The 18,431-nt window shown below is 43.1% G+C and overlaps 1 protein-coding gene across 1 annotated transcript in view; it reads left to right on the top strand.

Moving 5' to 3' along the window:
- TTC7B (tetratricopeptide repeat domain 7B) overlaps positions 1-18,431 on the top strand; it is a 209,615-nt gene that overhangs the window by 7,738 nt on the left and 183,446 nt on the right. Inside the window, exon 3 of the mRNA XM_025042114.1 lies at positions 16,556-16,686. Within this exon, the coding sequence (XP_024897882.1) occupies positions 16,556-16,686 (131 nt within the window). The remainder of the gene's footprint in view (positions 1-16,555; positions 16,687-18,431) is intronic.

Raw genomic sequence — 18,431 nt, 5'->3', positions numbered from 1 at the left:
TATATAAAATATATATACTTATATAATATTTAGTATGGATAATCCTATATATGCTATTTTATATTCTGCTTTCCATTATATGTGTATACGTGTATGTACAATTATTTTTCCATGTCGTTTAGTGTTTTTGAACACAGTTTTTAATGACTGCACAGTGATGTGCCTTATAGATATTTTTGCCCATGGAACATCTATTGTTTCCGTTTTTCATATTACAAATGTGCTCTATAGCTTTTTAAAAACAGCTTTATTGAGATAGTCACATAGTCACATACCACAATATACGTTTTACGGTGTACGGTTCACTGGTTGTTAGTATATTCAGACTTGTGCCACCATCACCGTAATCGATTTGAGAGCGTTTTCCTCACCCCGGAAAGAAACCTATACTCATTAACAGCCATTTCCATTACCTGATTAATGTCTCTTGGCCCTCGTCAGCCACTAGTCTGCTTTCTGTCTCTACGATTTGCCTCTTCTAGAAACATTATATATACAAAATCGTGTAATATGTGATGTTTTGTGTCTGGCATCTTTCACTTAGCTTAACGTTTTCACATGTCGCAGCTTGTGTCATATCTTTTTATGGCCGAATGATATACCACATTGTGTCTATTCTGTTAACGTATGAATCAGTTGACGGGCATGGCGTTGTTTCTGCTTCTTGGCTATTATCAATAATGCTGCTATGAACATTTGTGTACAGAATTTGGAGTGGATATCCATTTTCCTTTCTCTTGGGTGTATATACTTAGGAGTGGAACTACTGGGTCATGTGATAACTCTGTGTTTAACTTCTTTTAAAAAGTTTTTTTCATCACATTTTTGTGTTTAACTTTTTAAGGAACTGCAAACTGTTTTTCAAAGCAGCTGCTCTACCCCGGTGGTTCCAGTTTTTCCACATCCTCATCGTCGCTGCATTATCTGTTTTTTTTTTTTTTATTATACCCACCCTAGTGTGTGTGAAGTGGTCCGTCATTGTGGTTTTTATTTGTGTTTCCCTAATGGCAAATGATGTTGAACAATTTTTCAGGTGCTTATTGGCCATTTGTGTGTCTTCTTGGAGATATGTCTATTCAGATCTTGTGTCCATTTTTTAATCGGGTAATTTGTCTTTTCATTATCGAGTTGTACTAGTTCTTTACATATTTTAGATACAAGTCCCTTTACAGATATGTGTTTTTAAAATATTTTCTCCCACTCTGTGAATTGTCATTTTACTTTTTTGATGGTGACCTTTGAAACACAAACGTTTTAAATTTTGAGTAAGTTCAGTTTTTTTTCTTTTGTTGTTTTTGTGTTCTTGGCATTGTAGCTAAGAAACTATTGCCTAATGAACACCCACAAAGATTTACTTCTAGTTTTTTTTTTAAAGAGTTTTGGAGTTTTAAGTCTTACATGTAGATTTATGATCTACTTTGAGTTAATTTTTGTATATAGTGTGAGGTAGAGGTCTAACTTAATTCTTTTACATACCTAGTTGTTACAGGACCATTTGTTGAAAAGATTATTTTTTCCCCCATTGAATTGTTTTGACACCTTTGTTGAAGTCAAGTGAACATGCATGCAGGGGTTTATATCCAGGCTCTCAATTCTATTTCATTTCTCTATATCCTTGTGCTAATACTACACTGTCTTTATTAGTGTAGCTCTGTAATAAATTTTGAGATTGAGAAGTATGAGTCTTCCAACTTTGTTCTTTTTTAAAAATATTGTTTTGGCTTTTATGGGTCCCTTATATTTCCATATAAATTTAAGGATCAAATGATCAATTACTGTGAAAAAAAAAAACAAAAAAAAAACCAAAAAAGCTTGCTGGGAATTTGATAAGGATTACGCTGAATCTGTATATCAATCTGAGGAATATTACCATATCAGTATTAGGTCTTCCAGTTCTTGAATGTGGGATGTCTTCCTTAGTTTCTTTCAAAAATGATTTTCACTTTTTGATGTATAGGTCTTAACATTCCTTTTGTTAGATTTATTCCTAAATATTTATTCTTTTTGATGCTATCATAGTGAAATTGTTTTCTTAAATTCATTTTTAAATTGTCCACTGATAGTGTATAGAAAATACAACTGATTTTTGTTATATTAATCTTTTATCCTGCAGCCTTGACGAACTCTTTTATTAGTCCCAATAATTTTTTTGTGGATTCTTTAGGGTTTTCTACATATAAGATTATGTCATCTGTAAATAGAATACATTTATTTTTTCTCTCTAGTCCAGATGCCTTTTCTTTCTTTTTGTTGCCCGATTGCATTGGTTAGAGCCCCCAGTGTCATGTAGGATGGAAGCGACCAGAGCGGAGATCTTCGTCTTAGGGGAAATGTTTCCAGTCTTTCACCAGTAAGTGCGATGTTAGCTGCGGGTATTTCATAAATGGCCCTTATCAGGTTGGAGTTCTTCCCTATTTCTAGTTTGTTGAGTGTTTTTATCATGAAAGGGTGTTAAATTTCCTTAAATGCTTTTTCTACTGAGATAATAACGTAATTTTTATGCTTTATTTTTTCTAACATGGTATATTACATTGATTGATATTCATATGTTAAACCAGCCTTGCATTCCTGGGATAAATCCCACTTGGTCATGGTACATAATCCTTTTTATATGTTGCTGGGTTTGGTACGCTAATATTTTATTGAGAAATTTTACATCTATATTCATAATGGATATTGGCATAATTTTCTTGTGAGGTCTTTGTCAGGTGTGGGTATCAAGGTAATACTGGTGTCATAGAGTGAGTCGTAAAATGTACTTCACCTCGTCTACTTTTTGGAAGAGTTTGTGAAGGATCAGTGTTAATTTTTTTTAAAACTTTGGTAGGATTCACCAGTAAGCCACCCGATCCTGAGCCCGGGCTTTTCTTCATAGGAAGTTTTTTGATTACTAATTCAATCTGTTGTTACTCTACTGCTTTAATAGATTTTAATAGCCTTTACTTGTTCTCCATTTTCTTCTGCACGGCATCTTTTCACTAGAACCCTGAGCTTCTCAATTTTGGCAAATAATCCCGGTCGGAAAGGAATGATATTTAGCTAGTTAACGGGTTTGGGGTGGATGACTTTGAGGAAGAGTCTTATTTTCTTCTACAGCGATACCCTGAGTCGCCGCTTACCCCGAGTTATAAACTCAGTCCAGTCAAGGGAAGCAGCGCTTAATATGTTTGCGATTGACTGATAAAATCAGCCTGGTGGATGAGTCTTGCTTTGTCCTGCCAGGGAACTGCCAGCCACTGCCAGGTTTTAAGAAGGAGGGAAGGCTTAATTAAATTTCTAAGCAAGAAAGATCTTTCTGGCACAGGTTGGAGAATAGATGAGAAGGAATTAAAGATTGGAAGGAAGGAGACTAGTTGGAGAGGTGAGCTGGCTTTGGGTCCCTCTCCTCCGTTGTTCTGCATTTCAGGGGGCTTGACTTATGCAGGCTGTTTGTGAGGTGCCCAAATCAGTAAGTTTCTGCCTGGGTTTGGCTAACAGGAAGCGCTGACAGGAAATTAGAGAGAGAAGGGAGGGAAGCCAGGGTATTTCTCTTTCTCTGCCTCAGGCAGCACCGTTGACAGCAATTGCATCTCTTCAGTTGCTTCAGCTTCAGTCAGACAAACCTTCCTCTATGGTTTCAGCTCCCACTAGGGAGCTTCCCTGCGTTCTGTGTCCCACCCAAGAGGCCCGACTTCTGGGCTCTTGCAACTCCACCTCCTCCCTCTGTCCCTTCCAGCCAGAGGGAAGCTAGTGGCCTCTGGCTGTTGCAGAATTCTGGGATGCCATACCATCCTCTTTGGCTTCTCATCTGTTTTATCCCTTATGTAGACAATTCTAGACGTTAAAACTAGAGTGATTCTTTTGTCCTAGCTGGATCCTGACAGATATTGCAAAAGCCTGGATTGCAGTAGTTTTTGGGGGGAATTGGTGTGGGAAGGTGGTTGAAGGAGGAATCTAGATGACTGTGAGATTTTTAGCTTCGCTAACTAGGCAGGTAATGATGCAGTTAAACCAGGTAAGGCTCACCGGAGGAGGAGCCAATTTTCCTTGGAGGATTTGGGGAAGATGCTGAGTTGGAGTTGAACATGACGATACCTCTATGACCACAAGGGGGCATGTCCAGGGAACCGTTCTACTTCTGGGGCTGCAGCTCAGCTCAGGGTCTCTAGGCTATTGGTTCGTTGGTCAGGATTCAGGAATTGACTGTATAGATTTGGTTACAACCTAGGAGTGGCTGAAGCTCACTCAGAGGACCACAGAGAGGGAGGAAGGCAAGGACTGAGCCTGGAGCCCGGAGCCCGGTGAGGCCCTAGCGTGTAACAGGGGAACTCTCTACCCATAGGCAGAGTGCCTGCCAGAGCTCTGGGGTAATGAAGGGACGCAGATGACACAGAGCTTTCCCCAGGGCCTAAAACATGAGCCTGTGTATATTTGTGGCAGATTTATATTCTTAAGTAGGTTGAAGTTGAAATGTGGTGAAGGCAGTAAGTAGACAGCGGCCTGAGTGACAGGACTGTTCAGTCTGAGGTTTAATGTGCCGTGGAAAAATCCACACTGAGGTAATCGAGAGTGGACACCTCTTCTCCCCCAAAATCATCTTTCCCCTTATTGTCGAAGCTCAGGTTCCCGACAAGTCCTCCTGCTCCCCATCACAAGTCTCAGCATGGCTGTGCATTCTTCCATCTTTTGGAGGCTGCGTCCTGCTCTGTCCCCTCACACTCTGCTCCAGGCTGCCTGCCAGCTTGCCCACCCTCTGACCTTTGCCCCTGCCGGGCTCGGTCCCCACCTCTGCTTGTCTTCTCCCTCCAACTTGGAGTCCTCGCCTTTTCTCTGTGAGGAGTCTACCCTCAGTGACACCTCGGTGACAACCTATCCAACTCCATTGTCCGCTACAATCTCTCTTCTTCCTCTGATCCACTTCTATTTATAGTTAGTACCATCCGATTTGGCATTCAGTTTTTGGTGAATTATTTCACGTCTGCCACTTGCACCTCTCAAACTATATTGTACAATTAATTCATTAAATCAGCAAATAGGCTGGTGCCTGCTCTGGGCTGGGCTCTGGGGCTGCTCGCTTCCTATCCCTGCATTTGCACCAGCGACAGTGCCTGCCACCTCTGGGTATTTGTGATGAGAGGCTCTTTAAACACGTTTGAAGAGAAACTGTATCCAAGTAACATACAAGTGGTTTAAGCAAAAGTACCATGTTTTCAGTGTATTCTGAATTCCTCTGGATTTTAGATGGAAACGGATTTTGTTTTGGGCCTGACAGAAAACAAAGACTCTTATCTCGAACGCCTCTTCTCAGCCCACACTCAGCTTCAGGTTGAATCATCCCAGTTTGTGGACTGTCTTTCAGGTTGTTTGGCTCTGAAGAGTCCATTTCCGTGGCTCTTTCTTTGAAAGCCAGTGAGTGACTCTTTAATGTAGCTTTTTTCCTTGCATGGTGCACGCTAGCTGCTGTGTTTTTCACTCTTAGGATTTCGGTCCTTACTTCTAGGATCTCCTTGGGGCCTGAACTCATACAAAGCTGGCCAGGATATAAGAGATCACCTAGTCCAAGACAGCTGTTTAATATTTTAAACAGGACTCATGACTCCTAGTACAGTGCTCGCCCTGCTACCAACTATCATTTGGCTAAAATCATTTGCAAACCGTGTCTGGTGTTCATTTTCTTCCCCCAAGTGTTCCTGATGCTTTGAGAATAAAAGAGAGTATCCATATTTGGAAAGCTCAGAGCTCTCTGGGGGTGGGAGCAGAGCACAGACTGTTCTGTGAAGGAGGGTGTCAGAGCTGGCTTTCTCGGCTGTCCCCCAGTCACGCTGGGACTGTGCAGAAGAGCAGGACGCTGGGCTGGGCTAGGGCTGGGCCTCCCCACGCCCCACCCAGTGCCTTGACCCAGGGACCAGGCGGAGGTTTGCAGCTGCCCTGCAGGGCACACTGCATGCAGCCTGGCATGGCAGGGAGAACTCAGGCTTGTTGAGCTCCTACAATCATGCCAGGCTTGGGAATAATAGCAGTAAATCATTAATAGTAATTACAGCATGGAAAAAAATCCTTCTAAACTCCCTTTATGCCCTTACCCCTCGCAGTAACCCCATGAGAGAGAAAGGGGTCGATTCCGCATTTAAGAGGAGCGAGAGGTGGGTTCCTCGTTTCAGCCCAGGTTTTTTCGCGTTTTGCTGTCAAGTGCTTGCTGCATAGATTGAGGCTGGCGTGTCATTTTTGTAGGAACTCCCAGGTGCAGAGACTACCACAGCCGGACTGAAAGAGGCTGAGTGGACCCTGAGGTGCTGCGCGGGGCCTTGCTTTGTTTTGAGTGGCTCCCAGAACCGGTGTGGACTTAGCAGAGTCTTGGAAAACTTCTCCCTGAACAGCATAGACAGCACTCGAGCTTCTTACTTAAACAGTAGGGTTCTTTGGTACTCTGGGCACGTTCAAAAACCGGAATTCCATAGAAAGCCTCTGAGCAAGTCACATGCTAAAAGCCCTGTGTGAGGCCACACCGACCGGGACTCACAGCTAGCAGCCCTCCGAGGTCGTCCCTGGAGTGCCGGCCGCCGCCGCCAGGAGGCGCACGAGGCGCATCCTCGCAGGGTGCTCGCGCATGCGCGGAGCCGTCCCAGGGCCCTGCCGGCTCCCGCCAGCCTAGGGTATCCGCCTTTCCTGGGCGGAGGACTCAGCAGTTGCAGGACCTGAAATCTGGATCTTTCAGAGGTTCCACACGAGGTCAGGGATCAGAGAAGAAGGATGAACTTGCCAGCTGTCTTTATTAACTTTGGATCAGTGAGCCTCCTAAGGGAGCCTTGGGCCGTTTCTAGAAAGCCGTGCCTTCTGTAGGCGTTTACATGCAGGCCTGGCTGGCTCTTAATAGGCCTGGAGCTGAACCTCTTGCTGATGGGCGTGTTTATTGTTCTCTGCAAGGACGTTTACAGACCCTCCCACGGGAGATGACAGCAGTTCAGTACATTAAAACATTCAGTACATTGATCACTTGAAAAGAGGAAGGATTACAAGGATGTATTCTGGGAGTAGAGGGTTTAGCAGGAGTTGATGGGCCTCCTTAGTTTTCAGAGACTGAAAAATCCCTGGTACTAAGGTCTGTAGAAGCCCAGGTTAATATTCAAGTCTTGAAGTGACAGAATCTAATCTTGACCTTTATGAATTGGATATTTGCTGAGGACCATGACCTTCTAGGTATCCTGGAGCCGCAGGACAGACAAGTAACCGCTGGCAATGCTTCCTCCCTGGCAAAAAATTCTTCAGTCTGTTGGGGGCTGTGTTCTTCGGTGAGCTCATTGGATCGGGGCTCCAGGTTGTCTCTGCCAATACCATGTCACCTTGGGCGAATCATGACCCCTCTCTGAGCTTGAATTTTCTCCTGTGCAGAGTGGGAAGAGGAGGGAAGATAGGGGATCCAGATTTTCCTTTCTTGAGAAACTGCTTTTGTCTGTCTTTCTTTCTTTCTTTCTTTCTTTCTCTTTCTTTTCTTTCCTTTTTTCTTTTCTTCTCTCTCTCTCTCTCTCTCTTTCCTTTCTTTTCTGCCTTAAATTTCCTTCAGGTGCAGTGAAAAAAGTAGTTTTACAGAAAAGTCCGTGAGCGGAGGGAATGGGTGGTAGCGATGGGGCCAGGGGAGTCCTTTTGCCTGTGTGCAAAAACCTAGAAAATGTGGGGTAGGGTTACTGAGAGTGGGAGGAGCTGTGAAGCCCCAGGCCTTGCGGAGATGTGCTGTGTAAAGCCTCGCCCTAGCTGTTCCTCTCCACCCAGTGATCTCTCGGGCCCCCTCCCATCTAGATTTAACAAGTCTGCAGATGGTGGGAGGCTAGATGCTGCATTATATGTAGCCCCTCATCATCTCAGGTTGCCAGGCAAAGCTTCCTGTTTATATTTAGATGGTGTAAGAAAAGTAAGAGCCCTTTTACTGCCACTGACCCATATTCATATTTACTGGTGGTTGTGTTAATAGTCTCATTGGTTCTCTCTTTAGAGGCAAGCAGAGACACAGATAGCCCAAAGGAAGTTGATGGTCTGGAGCCTTCGGTGAAGGTCCACTGAGGTGCTCATTCTTAGTTCTTCTGTGATACGTCTGTCTCGGTCGTATACTTTTTACATTGTTTTGAGAATGTCTTTCTCTTCCGTGCCACTAGAGGTGGAGATTCTTGAGGGAGAGAGCATGTCCTGCTCTGTGAAGCCCAGTCTTCACCAGAGCACTGCACAGAGTTGGTGCTCAGGGAGGATTTATTGAATGAAGAAAGGACAGGCACGTCTTTTCACTGGCAGCTCTCATTGTTTGCTGTAGTTGGGGCATTCAGGGGCTGTAGGTGATGAGTCCATTCTTTTAAGGAAAGAAACTAGAACTGAGACCAAAGTTTACATGGCATTAGGTATCAGTAAGGTTGAGGGTCTGTGCCACAATGTTAGCTGTGCTTAATTCAGAGTGGTGGGAATGTGGGTGATTGTTATTTTCTCCATGCTTGTCTGTATTTTTCAGATACCCCTCAAAAAAATTTTGGATTGTCATTGTCCCCAAGAAAAGTCTTGTTAATTACAGTAGTCACTATTTATCGAGTGCATGCTTATTGTGTGCCAGGCACTGAGTTAAGCCTCATAATAATCGATCGGAGCAAGTGCTGTTATTCTCATTTGCTTGAGCTAGTAAATGGAGAAGCAAGGGTTTGAATCCAGGTCTGTCTACTCAAAAATCCACATATTCTCACTTCTTAATATTTTACCTAGCAGTTTGGCAGTTAGATAATAGATGTGATTTTAAGCTCATAGATTAAAAATAATAAAACATAAGATTACCACATGACCTACCAATTTCATTCTAGGTATATATCCAGGAGAACTGGAAGCATATGTCTATATAAAAACCAGTACGTGGATATTCATAGCAACATTCTTTATAATCCAAAAAGTTTAAATAACCCAAATGTTTATCAACTGATGAAGGGATAAATAAAATGTATTACATCCATACAATGGAATATTATTCAGCAATAAAAAAGGAATGAAGTGCTTGGAACTAGATAGAGATGGAGATTATAAAATATTATGTATGTAATAAATACCACTTAATCGTTCATTTTAAAATGGTTAATTTTATGTTATATGAATTTTACCTCATTTTTTTTTTTTTTAAAGGAGTGAAGTTTTGGTATCTGCTACAACAGGTACCAACCTTGAAAACATACAAAGTGAAAGAAGCCAGGTGCAAAAGGTCACATGTTGTTTGATTCCGTTTCTATGAAATAACTGGAATAAGCAAGCCTGTAGAGACAGAAAGTAGATTCGTAGTTGCCAGGATCTGGAAGGAGGGTGGGATGGAGTAACTGCTGATGGCCATGGGATTTCTTTTAGAGGTGATGAAAATACTCTGGAATTAGTGTGATGTTCCCACAACTATGTGAATATATTACAATCACTGAATCGTACACTTTAAGCAGGTGAATTTTGTAGTATGTGCGTATCTCAATAAAACTTATTAAAAAATATATAAAAATAACATAATGAATGAACGAGGTGCTCCCACTTGGAGGCCTTCCAGCCTACTGTTGCCTAGATAATAATGATGTAAGGAACAATCATGATAGTTTTTTTCATCCTTCCTGTGTGCCAGGTACTGTTCTAAGCACAAAGCATTCTGCATATAAAGTCAGCTGCGGATTAGGGATGAGGGAGTCAGGCCCCCATTCTTAGCCGCCACACAGCACTGTTTTACGAGTAAAGACAGACGAGTCAGAGATGGGAGAGAGCACAACGTAAGTGCAAGACCCTGCGAGTCCGTGTCTGGTTGGCGTTCTGGTTCTGCCATCTGCTAGTTGTATAATCCTGGGTGAGTCACTTAACAGCTCAGAGCCCCAGTTCCCTCCTCTCTAACGCAGGGACGACAGGGAATCTTCTCTCATATATGCGAAGGTTAGAAAAATTATGTCAAACTGTCAGAACAGTGTCAGGCGTGTCGCTAGCACTCACGCGTGTTGTTATTACTATGATGTGGTTACTAAGCAGAGACTTAAAGAGCATACATTCAAATTGCAAACTCTCCTTTAGTGAACGTTTCAGGTTGAGTTAGCATCTCATTTGCTCACAGAATTATGGAGGGGACACTGAAAGATCATCTGCTCTAGCAAGGGAATGTCTAATTTAGGGCCTGGCATCCTCCTCTTCTATGAGTGAGTGTGTGTGTGTGTGTGTGTGTGTGTGTGTGTGTGTGTGTGTGTGTACGTGCACACCTAAGAAGAATATGGTGACCCTGGAAGGAAAACAGCAATTTCAAAAACCACCCTGAAGGGGTCAGCATGGATTCCGGCCCAGAGACCCCAGAAATCACAGAAGCTCCCCGCAGCACCTGGTGGTTTCCATCAGCTGTCTCCTCCCTACGCCTGCACAGGGGCTTGTCGCTGTACCTGACACCGTGGGAGCGCGGCCACGCTGCAGGTGTGAACACAGGACCGGCTCTGGGGCCGTCTTTGCCAGGACTCTGCTGGGAGGATCTTAAATCTCTTCCCCTGAGTTTCATTTCAGCTTTGGAAATCGAGATCTCTGGAAATTGGCTTATGGCCTTTGAAGTTTATACCACGGGGCTGGGTCATCACGGTATCATAAGTGCCGCTTGCGGGTCATGTTGCCCCAAAGCCTCTGGCCGTACCTGTCCCCAGGCTGGGCTCCAGAGATGCGGTTAAGAGAAATGAGGCAGCAGTGCCTGATATGGCACTATATTTCATATCATTATATTTTATAGCCTTTTATTGTGTTGCAGAACTTCATGCGAAATTAATTCTCTGCTCATTTTAAAGCGATTTAAACAATCAGAGTATTTGTTCTGACTGCTAGTCTTCTAAAGTTATACAGCTCAGGTAGTTGGGCCCTTCATGATACAGGTGAGGAATGGGAGGCCCCATCCAGGGAGTTGCCTGGGGTGATGCAGCTCTTGGTGGAAGAAAAAATCACTGCCCTATGGCTCTGGACTTTGATTTCTACGCCTTTACAATTCGAAACTCATTTTTATTATCATTGCTGTTATCAGACACTGACTATATTGTCCAAGGCTCACTGAGACACAGGCTATTGTGAGCAGGGTCTTGTAGTCAGGCCAGGTGTCAAAACTTGGCATTATCATTTCCTAGCTGTGGAGCCCTAAGTTCAATCTTATCTATAAGGCGCTGTTAACACCTTCCCTGCAGGGTGGCTGTGGGGATTATAAATGGTGCCTGTCGAACCCAGGGCGTAGCGCTGGAGCTGAATAGGGCCTTGATAAATGAACCTTTATTATTTTTGAAACTGTTCCATCTTACATGCAGTTATCACGTCCCTAGCTCAGAAAGAATTTAGGGTGTTAACCCCTCAGTGATCACTGGATATTTTGGCACTGAGACACGGAGCTCTCCACTTTTTCAGTCAAACCTCCGTGGATGGACAGCCCTTGGGGAAATAATGCAGAGCTGCCTTTTAGAGATGACAAGACCTTGATGTGGAAGGAAACGAAGGGCAGAGTTCAGTTTGCTCTATTGTGTCCTGTAAGTCACACCTCAGGAGAGCAGTTCAGAGGCCGAGCACACTTGAGCTTTTAAAGTGTCCAGGGTCCTCAGCCTTCTCCCCAGCTGCCTCGTGCTCCCCCACTGTGAGGTTTCACTGGCATCTGTAGAGTATCTTTGCCTTTGACACTCCACCCTGCATCAGGCTCAGCAGCAGTTTCCTCTTAGAATATTACCTGGGACAGGATACATTGGCCCCAGCTCCTGGCTCCCTTACAATTTCCAGTTCCAGCCCCTGCACAGACCTTAGGCAAGTCGCTTAACTTTTCTGACGGTTTCTTTTTCCACATTGTCGGAAGGAGGGTAGTACCTATTGAACAGGAGGACCAAATAGGCAAATCAACATGGATGAGCTTCAAAAGCAGTCAAGTATGATCTAAATGATTTTCTTATCACTAACTTATTTAAAATGTGTCACCCTTCTTAGAAAAGACCATCCGGAAGTGAGTCTATCTGTGGGAATTCCCTCCTGTGGCAGGGAGATAAATTTTGGGTCCAGTGGCTACTCAGCTTTCTATAAATCACAGCATGTGGTCAGCCACTTTTTTCGCCCATGCTTTGAATTTGGCCTTGATGATTCATTATAAAGCACTGAATTTTTACCCTTTTTGTACACAGCTTTGATTTTGCGCTGTGATGTAGATCTTATTCAGATGTTCATTGGGTATCACTGTCACACTAGTTATTTATCCAGTCTGTTCTTTTTTTTTTTTTTTTTTTTTTTTTTTTTTTTGGTCATGCAGATCTCTGGAAAAAAAGAAAGTAGCTAAAAACATTATTGATGAAAGCTTTCTAAACTGACAAAGTGTCACCTGACATTTTAATGAGGGCCAGTTTGGGCCATAACCTCAGGACTCTGCTTCTCAAGCAGGGTTGGTCTGATCCCAGACACTTGAAATTTTATAGTCCAGTCCAGAGGTCCTGTAGGCAGCTTCTGACAGAGAATGGAATATTCTGAAACTGAGCTGCATAGCCACAAATTCACTGTGGTGAATCAAGACTCTGCTGTTGCTCTGAGATGTGCCCAGTAGCACATGGAATGAACACACAGCATTTGGGAGGAGGAAAGGAACGATATCGACCATGAAGACCCTCCTACCCAAGAACGGACTCCTTGCTGGGGACCCGTTTACCAGCCGACCTTGAGTGTCCACATAGCTGCCTAAGTAGAACACGAACCCACAGAAAACACCAGTTTCTTCCTACTGCAGAGGATTAAGTTGTGTAACACTGGTTTTAATATTCGTACCGACTATGCATGGCCATAGATTGCAGCCCGAGATGACTGTTTCAATATTTCAGAACTCAAAATGCAGATGAGAGCCATACTGTATTGAGCTGGATTTGGCTTGTCTTTGATTCAGTGGGCTTGGCAGGTTGCTGGGGGCCTTGGTCATCTTCACGGGTATTAATGGTCAGAATCCAGCCTGCAGTGTTACAAAGGGCCAGACTTTGTTTTCTCTATATTAAACCCCTGATATCAACTTGCACATTGTTTGATTGCTTCTTATACAGTAGACAGCAGGTTATGAAACAATTTGTCTCTTTTGGTTGTGTTCTGGTGGTTTTAATTTTGCATAAATGAGCACTTAAAGCACATTTCAGAAGCTCCGATCAAGTGCTTGCTTTTGAGTGGTTCTGGTGCTGTCCTATCAAGTGGTGAATTTATTCAGTGTATCTTCTATTCTCCTTCAAAGGAAATTTCAAGATGTTGTAACAGAGTTCACACCGAAGAGGCTGCTTGGTGATTTTCTTTTTTTATTGTAACTGCATGAACAGCTTTGGCTCTAAATGGAAAGGGAATGAATATTGAGCTCCTGAGACTAGAGGGACATTAAAACATTATTATAACTGTATTTCTTGTATTCAAAAAGTTTAGTAGTGACATAGAATTTAAAAATAGACCTAAATCAAATTTCCAGAGATAAAAACAATGTCTGAGATGAAAAATACACTGGATGTGATTAAATACAGATTAGACATTGAAGGAAAAATTAGTGAGCTTGAAGATATAACAGTAGAAACCATGCAAAATAAAATAGGACAACTTTTTTAAAGTGGAAAGTGCGTGCGGTATAACTTCGAGTGGCCTAATATGTGTATAATTGGCATCTCCTAAGAAGGGAGGAGAGTAACAAAAAAATTTTGAAGAAATAATAGCTGAGCATTTTTTAAATTTTATAAAAACTGTAAATCCTTAGATCTAGGAAGGTCAGTGAAGTCTTAACATAAGAAACATGGAGAAAACTAAATCAGAGCACTTCATAAATTCAAATTGCTCACAACCAGTGATAAAAGAAAAATCTTAAAAGCAGCCAGAAGAAAAGACACATTACACACAGATGAACAAACTTAAAGGTTATGGCAGATTTATGGTCAGAAACCATGCAAGTGAGAATACATTAGAGCAATGCCTTTAGAGTGGGTGGGGGGTTAGGAGAAGGGAGAGAGCAAACTGCCAGCCCCGCATTCCATACCCAATGAAAGTATCTCTCAGAAATAAAGCCTTTTTCAGGCATACAATGACTGAAAGAAATCATCATTAGCCGATCTGCACTTTAAGAAAAGTTAAAGGAATCCCTTTAGGTAGGAGGAAAATGATACCAAGAGGAAATATGAATCCACACAGAGGAATGAAGAGTTTTGGAAACCGTAACTGTATCAATGACTCTGTGAATTTTTGCTTATTGTTTAAATGTCTTTAAAAGATATTTGGCTATTTCTACAAAAATAATAACCATGGCGGGTGGGATTATTAACTTATGTAAAAGTAAAGGGTATATAAGAAGAAGATAGACTGGCGAGAGAGAAATGGAAATATGCAATTGTAAAGGAGGTACACAATATGCAAAGTGGTATAATATCATTTGAAGTAGATTTATGTTCGGTGACAGGCTCGAGACATCAATTCTCGTTTCACTAAATGACAGGACAAGTAGATAGATGGTCAGCGGGGATGTAGAAGCCTTGGAACGACACAATCGATTTGTAAATAAAATATACATATTTAGCTACTTCTTACCAACATATTCTTACCAACATATCCAATTGTGCTGCTTGGTACTTACCCAGTGGAGTTGAAAACGACGCTCACACAGAGACCTGCACGCGAATGTTTGTAGCAGCTTCGTTCATAATTGCCGAAACTTGCAAGTGACGGAGGTGCCTTTTTATAGATTAATAGATCAGTGGAATATGATTTAGCAACAAAAAGAAATGAGCTATCAGGCCACAAAAAGATATGGAGGGACCGTAAATGCACCTTGCTAAGTGAAGGAAGCCAGTCTAGAAAGGTTACATACTGTATGACTGCAACTATATGAGGTTCTGAAGAAGGCAGAACCGTAGAGACAGTAAAAAGATTAGTAGTTACCAGGGGTTCGGAAGGAGGGGTGTAAGGATGAACAGGAGAAGCGCGGGACATTTTCAAGGCAGCGGATCTATTTTGTACGATGCAGTAGTGATGGATCCTTTACATTGTCAGAACATTTGTTAAAGCTCATAGAACTGCAGAACACAAAGGGTGAACCCTAACCTAAACTATGGACTTCAGTTGATAAAAATAAAATGAAATAAAATAAAATAACAACAAAACCACATCATGGCGAAACACTGAAAAAAAAAAAAGTGGTTTGTTACTTGCCATTTTTACCTCAATAAGGCTGTTAAAAAATCTCAAAATCTTTGGCGAGCTTCACCTCCTATGACAGAGTGCTAACCTGAGCTCCCAGGTGCCCTGTCCTCAGTCGTCGGGTCCTCGTGAGCAGGGGTGGTTTCTCCTGGCTCCCATGCAGTACGACCATCTCCCATGGCTTTCTACAGCCTGGAGGGACTCCGCTGTTTCTGAGTAACTTGGACGAGGCCATTCTCAAAGTGATGCACGTGAGGTGGTGGGCCACTTTCCGATGCGTAGTGTGTCTGAGCCCCTCTCTGTAGTGGTGTCCACTCTGAAAACAGTAACTAACTTGAGGGGTGTTGTTTGGGAGGGTGAAGGCCTGGGTTCTGATTCCAGTTGTGCCTTTAACCGTCAGATTTGGGGCAAGCCACAAAATCTGCCACGGCGGACCTCGGCTTCTTCATCTGTAGAATGGGTGGGTTGTCCGGGGAATTTCTCTGGCCACTTCCACTTGCACACCGTGTCAATAGTGACCCTTCTCACACTTTTCCATGGAATGGAACGTGTGGGACATGTGTGTCCATGTGCCCCAGGGCACCTGAAGCAGCAGAAGCCCTCGTGTGTGAAGGGGAACTGGTGATCCTCCCCACAGGCTGGTTGCCCAGCACAGGGGCAGAGGTCGGTGCTGGGTTCAAGCCACAGCCGCCTCTCTCAGCACTGTTATTTTTTTTTTCAGCCTTTGCTTTCATACCTCCCAGCCCTGAAACCTCTCTTGGCACAGAGTATGTCCTCCATCTCTGAGGAAATGCCCATAAAGCAAAGTTCTGGGTGTTTCCTTAGCTTAGAACTGAGAAGGAGGTCTGTGGCGTTACGGTTACTCCAGCCTCTAAGGCTGTGAGTTGGAAGATTTTCCTAGTAACCAAGCCTCTTGAGAGCATTTAAATTTTTTTTTTTTTATGTTCAATAGGTTAAGTGTACATTTTGGGATAGAAAATATTCTTCAGCTAGTATTGTGCTGTGAGCCTATCTTTACTTACCTTTAAAAATTCTTTAAAGACCTTGGGACATGATTGATTGAGAAGCTGGTTAGGTCTGAGTGGGGTCACAGTGAAGTACCTGATCAAGCCGTGTACCTGAATATCAAAATCAAATGGTGCTTTGTGTGTTTTTAGGGGCCTCTTTCATCTATGGCTTATGGATGTTCTTTTTGGTGCTCCATTTTGATGTTCCATTTTGTCCTCAAAGAGAGAGAGCAGAGGACAGTTTGTCTGACAGTTTCTCTGACTGTTTATCACATCCTGGGTCCATTTTCTAGCCCTCTAGAGCAATATTTCAAAAAATTAAGCCTCAGAAAATTTCTCTGGCCCCTTCCACTTGCAGACTGTGCGACTCACTTAGTTTTTGTGTTTGATTCCTTTTTTAGGACTTAGTTTAGAGAAGTTGCCTATTTCCTCTTCTACCAGTAATCTCCATGTGGACCGGGAACAGGATGTCATCACCTGTTATGAGAAAGCAGGGGACATTGCACTTCTGTACCTCCAAGAGATAGAAAGGGTAAGTGAGAACCATGTGTTCGTTTCAGCTGATAATTTTTTAAAATTTCAAATCAGATGGTAGAGAACTGTGATCAACCTCTGGGAAACCTTCAACTTGTCGGCCTCTGGCTGCAAAACTTTACTTATATTCCTTAATACTAAGGAGAATTTGGTGGTGATTATGGCACCTTGTGAAAATAGATGGCTCAATATTTGGGAAACGTTTTAACATCTTCTGAGCAGGAGGGATAGTATACATCTGTTTATACCCTCAGTGCCCTGAAGCCAGCTAATTATTCCCGTTCTCCTACGCCAAAAGGGTTGGTCTCCATTTGTACTTAGGTGGACTGTGTGCCGGCATAGTGTACATTTGGGTTTGGGAGGCATTACCTCAATGGTTATGACAAAGGTCTGCTGGGGACTCCCAGCCGACCTGCTTGGAGCAGGTCGTGTAGCCCCTGAGACTGTCTGGGATGGTTTCTCCCATCTGTCAGTCAGTGGTTTGCCGGTGGCGTGGGAAGTGGTAACCAGACACTGACAAGAAGGCCACCTGAGCAGAGAGTGCGTGAGCCAGAGACCTTGCGCTCACACCCTCAGGCAGAGGAAGTTGGAGGCAGGATGGGGCCCGGGAGGTGTGCTGAACTTGTGTGTAGCAGGATTGCCTTCTCTTTGGCTCTGCTCTTTACTGAGTTCCTTCACTGCTCAGCCTCCACTTCCCCATCTGTAAAAGGAGCATAATAACAGTTCCTTTTTCGTGGTGTTCTTGTGGGGATTATAAAAGATCATGTAAACAAAGGCACTTAGCCCAGGATTCTTGGGAGATGTCACTTATTTTTACCAATAACAGTAGCTCCCATCAGCTCTACCCCTGGCTGAGTTCTCTGGACTTCTAACCTAGGCTTGACATTGGTTATTTCCCGCTTCAGACCCAGAGGTGTATCCTGGGAGATTGTTTGAGATGATTAGAAATCTTGCAAGACTTTGACAACGATCACAGCTTTGTTTCCCATCAGTTTTCCAGATTTTCTGTTTCCATAAGGATTAGAGTAGAGAGGAACTACCAAAGTCTTGTTAGTTTTCGTGATTTTATAAATGTACAGACTGGATGTAGTTTTTTTTCATAAATCTTTTGTATATTGATATATGCGACGAGGATCTAACTGCATTTTAAGAGGCAGGGAGAGTAGGGTGAGGACCGTAGGGATGGGTGGATTTGACCTGCCCCAGAATGGATTCTGGTGTCTGGGAATTCAGGAAGATATTCGGCCATCTCGTCAAATGGTTCTATCAGAAGGCTGCTATGAGAAAGGAATTTTTATGTTATTCAGAACTTATTATGTGATCTTTAGGGAAATGATCATGAAGGTTGCTTTTAAAATCCATGTTATTTTCACTGTCTGCCTCTTTGGTAGCCACTGCTCAGCAGCAGAGAATTCTGCATACCCCAGTGAAACTGTTCTCATTGACTCCATAGCCCTCGCCACTTAGGGACCCTTATTTTGCACCTAACTCTCCAGCTGTCGTCAAGCCCTATTATGTCAGGGCTGCCTTCCCCAAGCTGGGGGAAGGGCGGTTCATCTGTTAACACGTGTCTTTCATGATGTGGAAACTGGCAAATGTGGGTATACTTCCTTTTGTGTTCACTTATAACCACCTGTTCGCCACTGAGTGCTCCGGCTGGACCATCAAGGAGACTCATATGATCATGGGGTTTAAAACAAATATATACTTTTTTGTGGTTTTGGGGAAATCTTGATTGTAGGA

This window comes from Pteropus alecto, unplaced genomic scaffold (genome assembly GCF_000325575.1).
Source record: "Pteropus alecto unplaced genomic scaffold, ASM32557v1 scaffold8, whole genome shotgun sequence".
Taxonomy (NCBI): Eukaryota; Metazoa; Chordata; class Mammalia; order Chiroptera; family Pteropodidae; genus Pteropus; species Pteropus alecto.
This window is presented reverse-complemented; position numbering and strand designations above follow the sequence as displayed.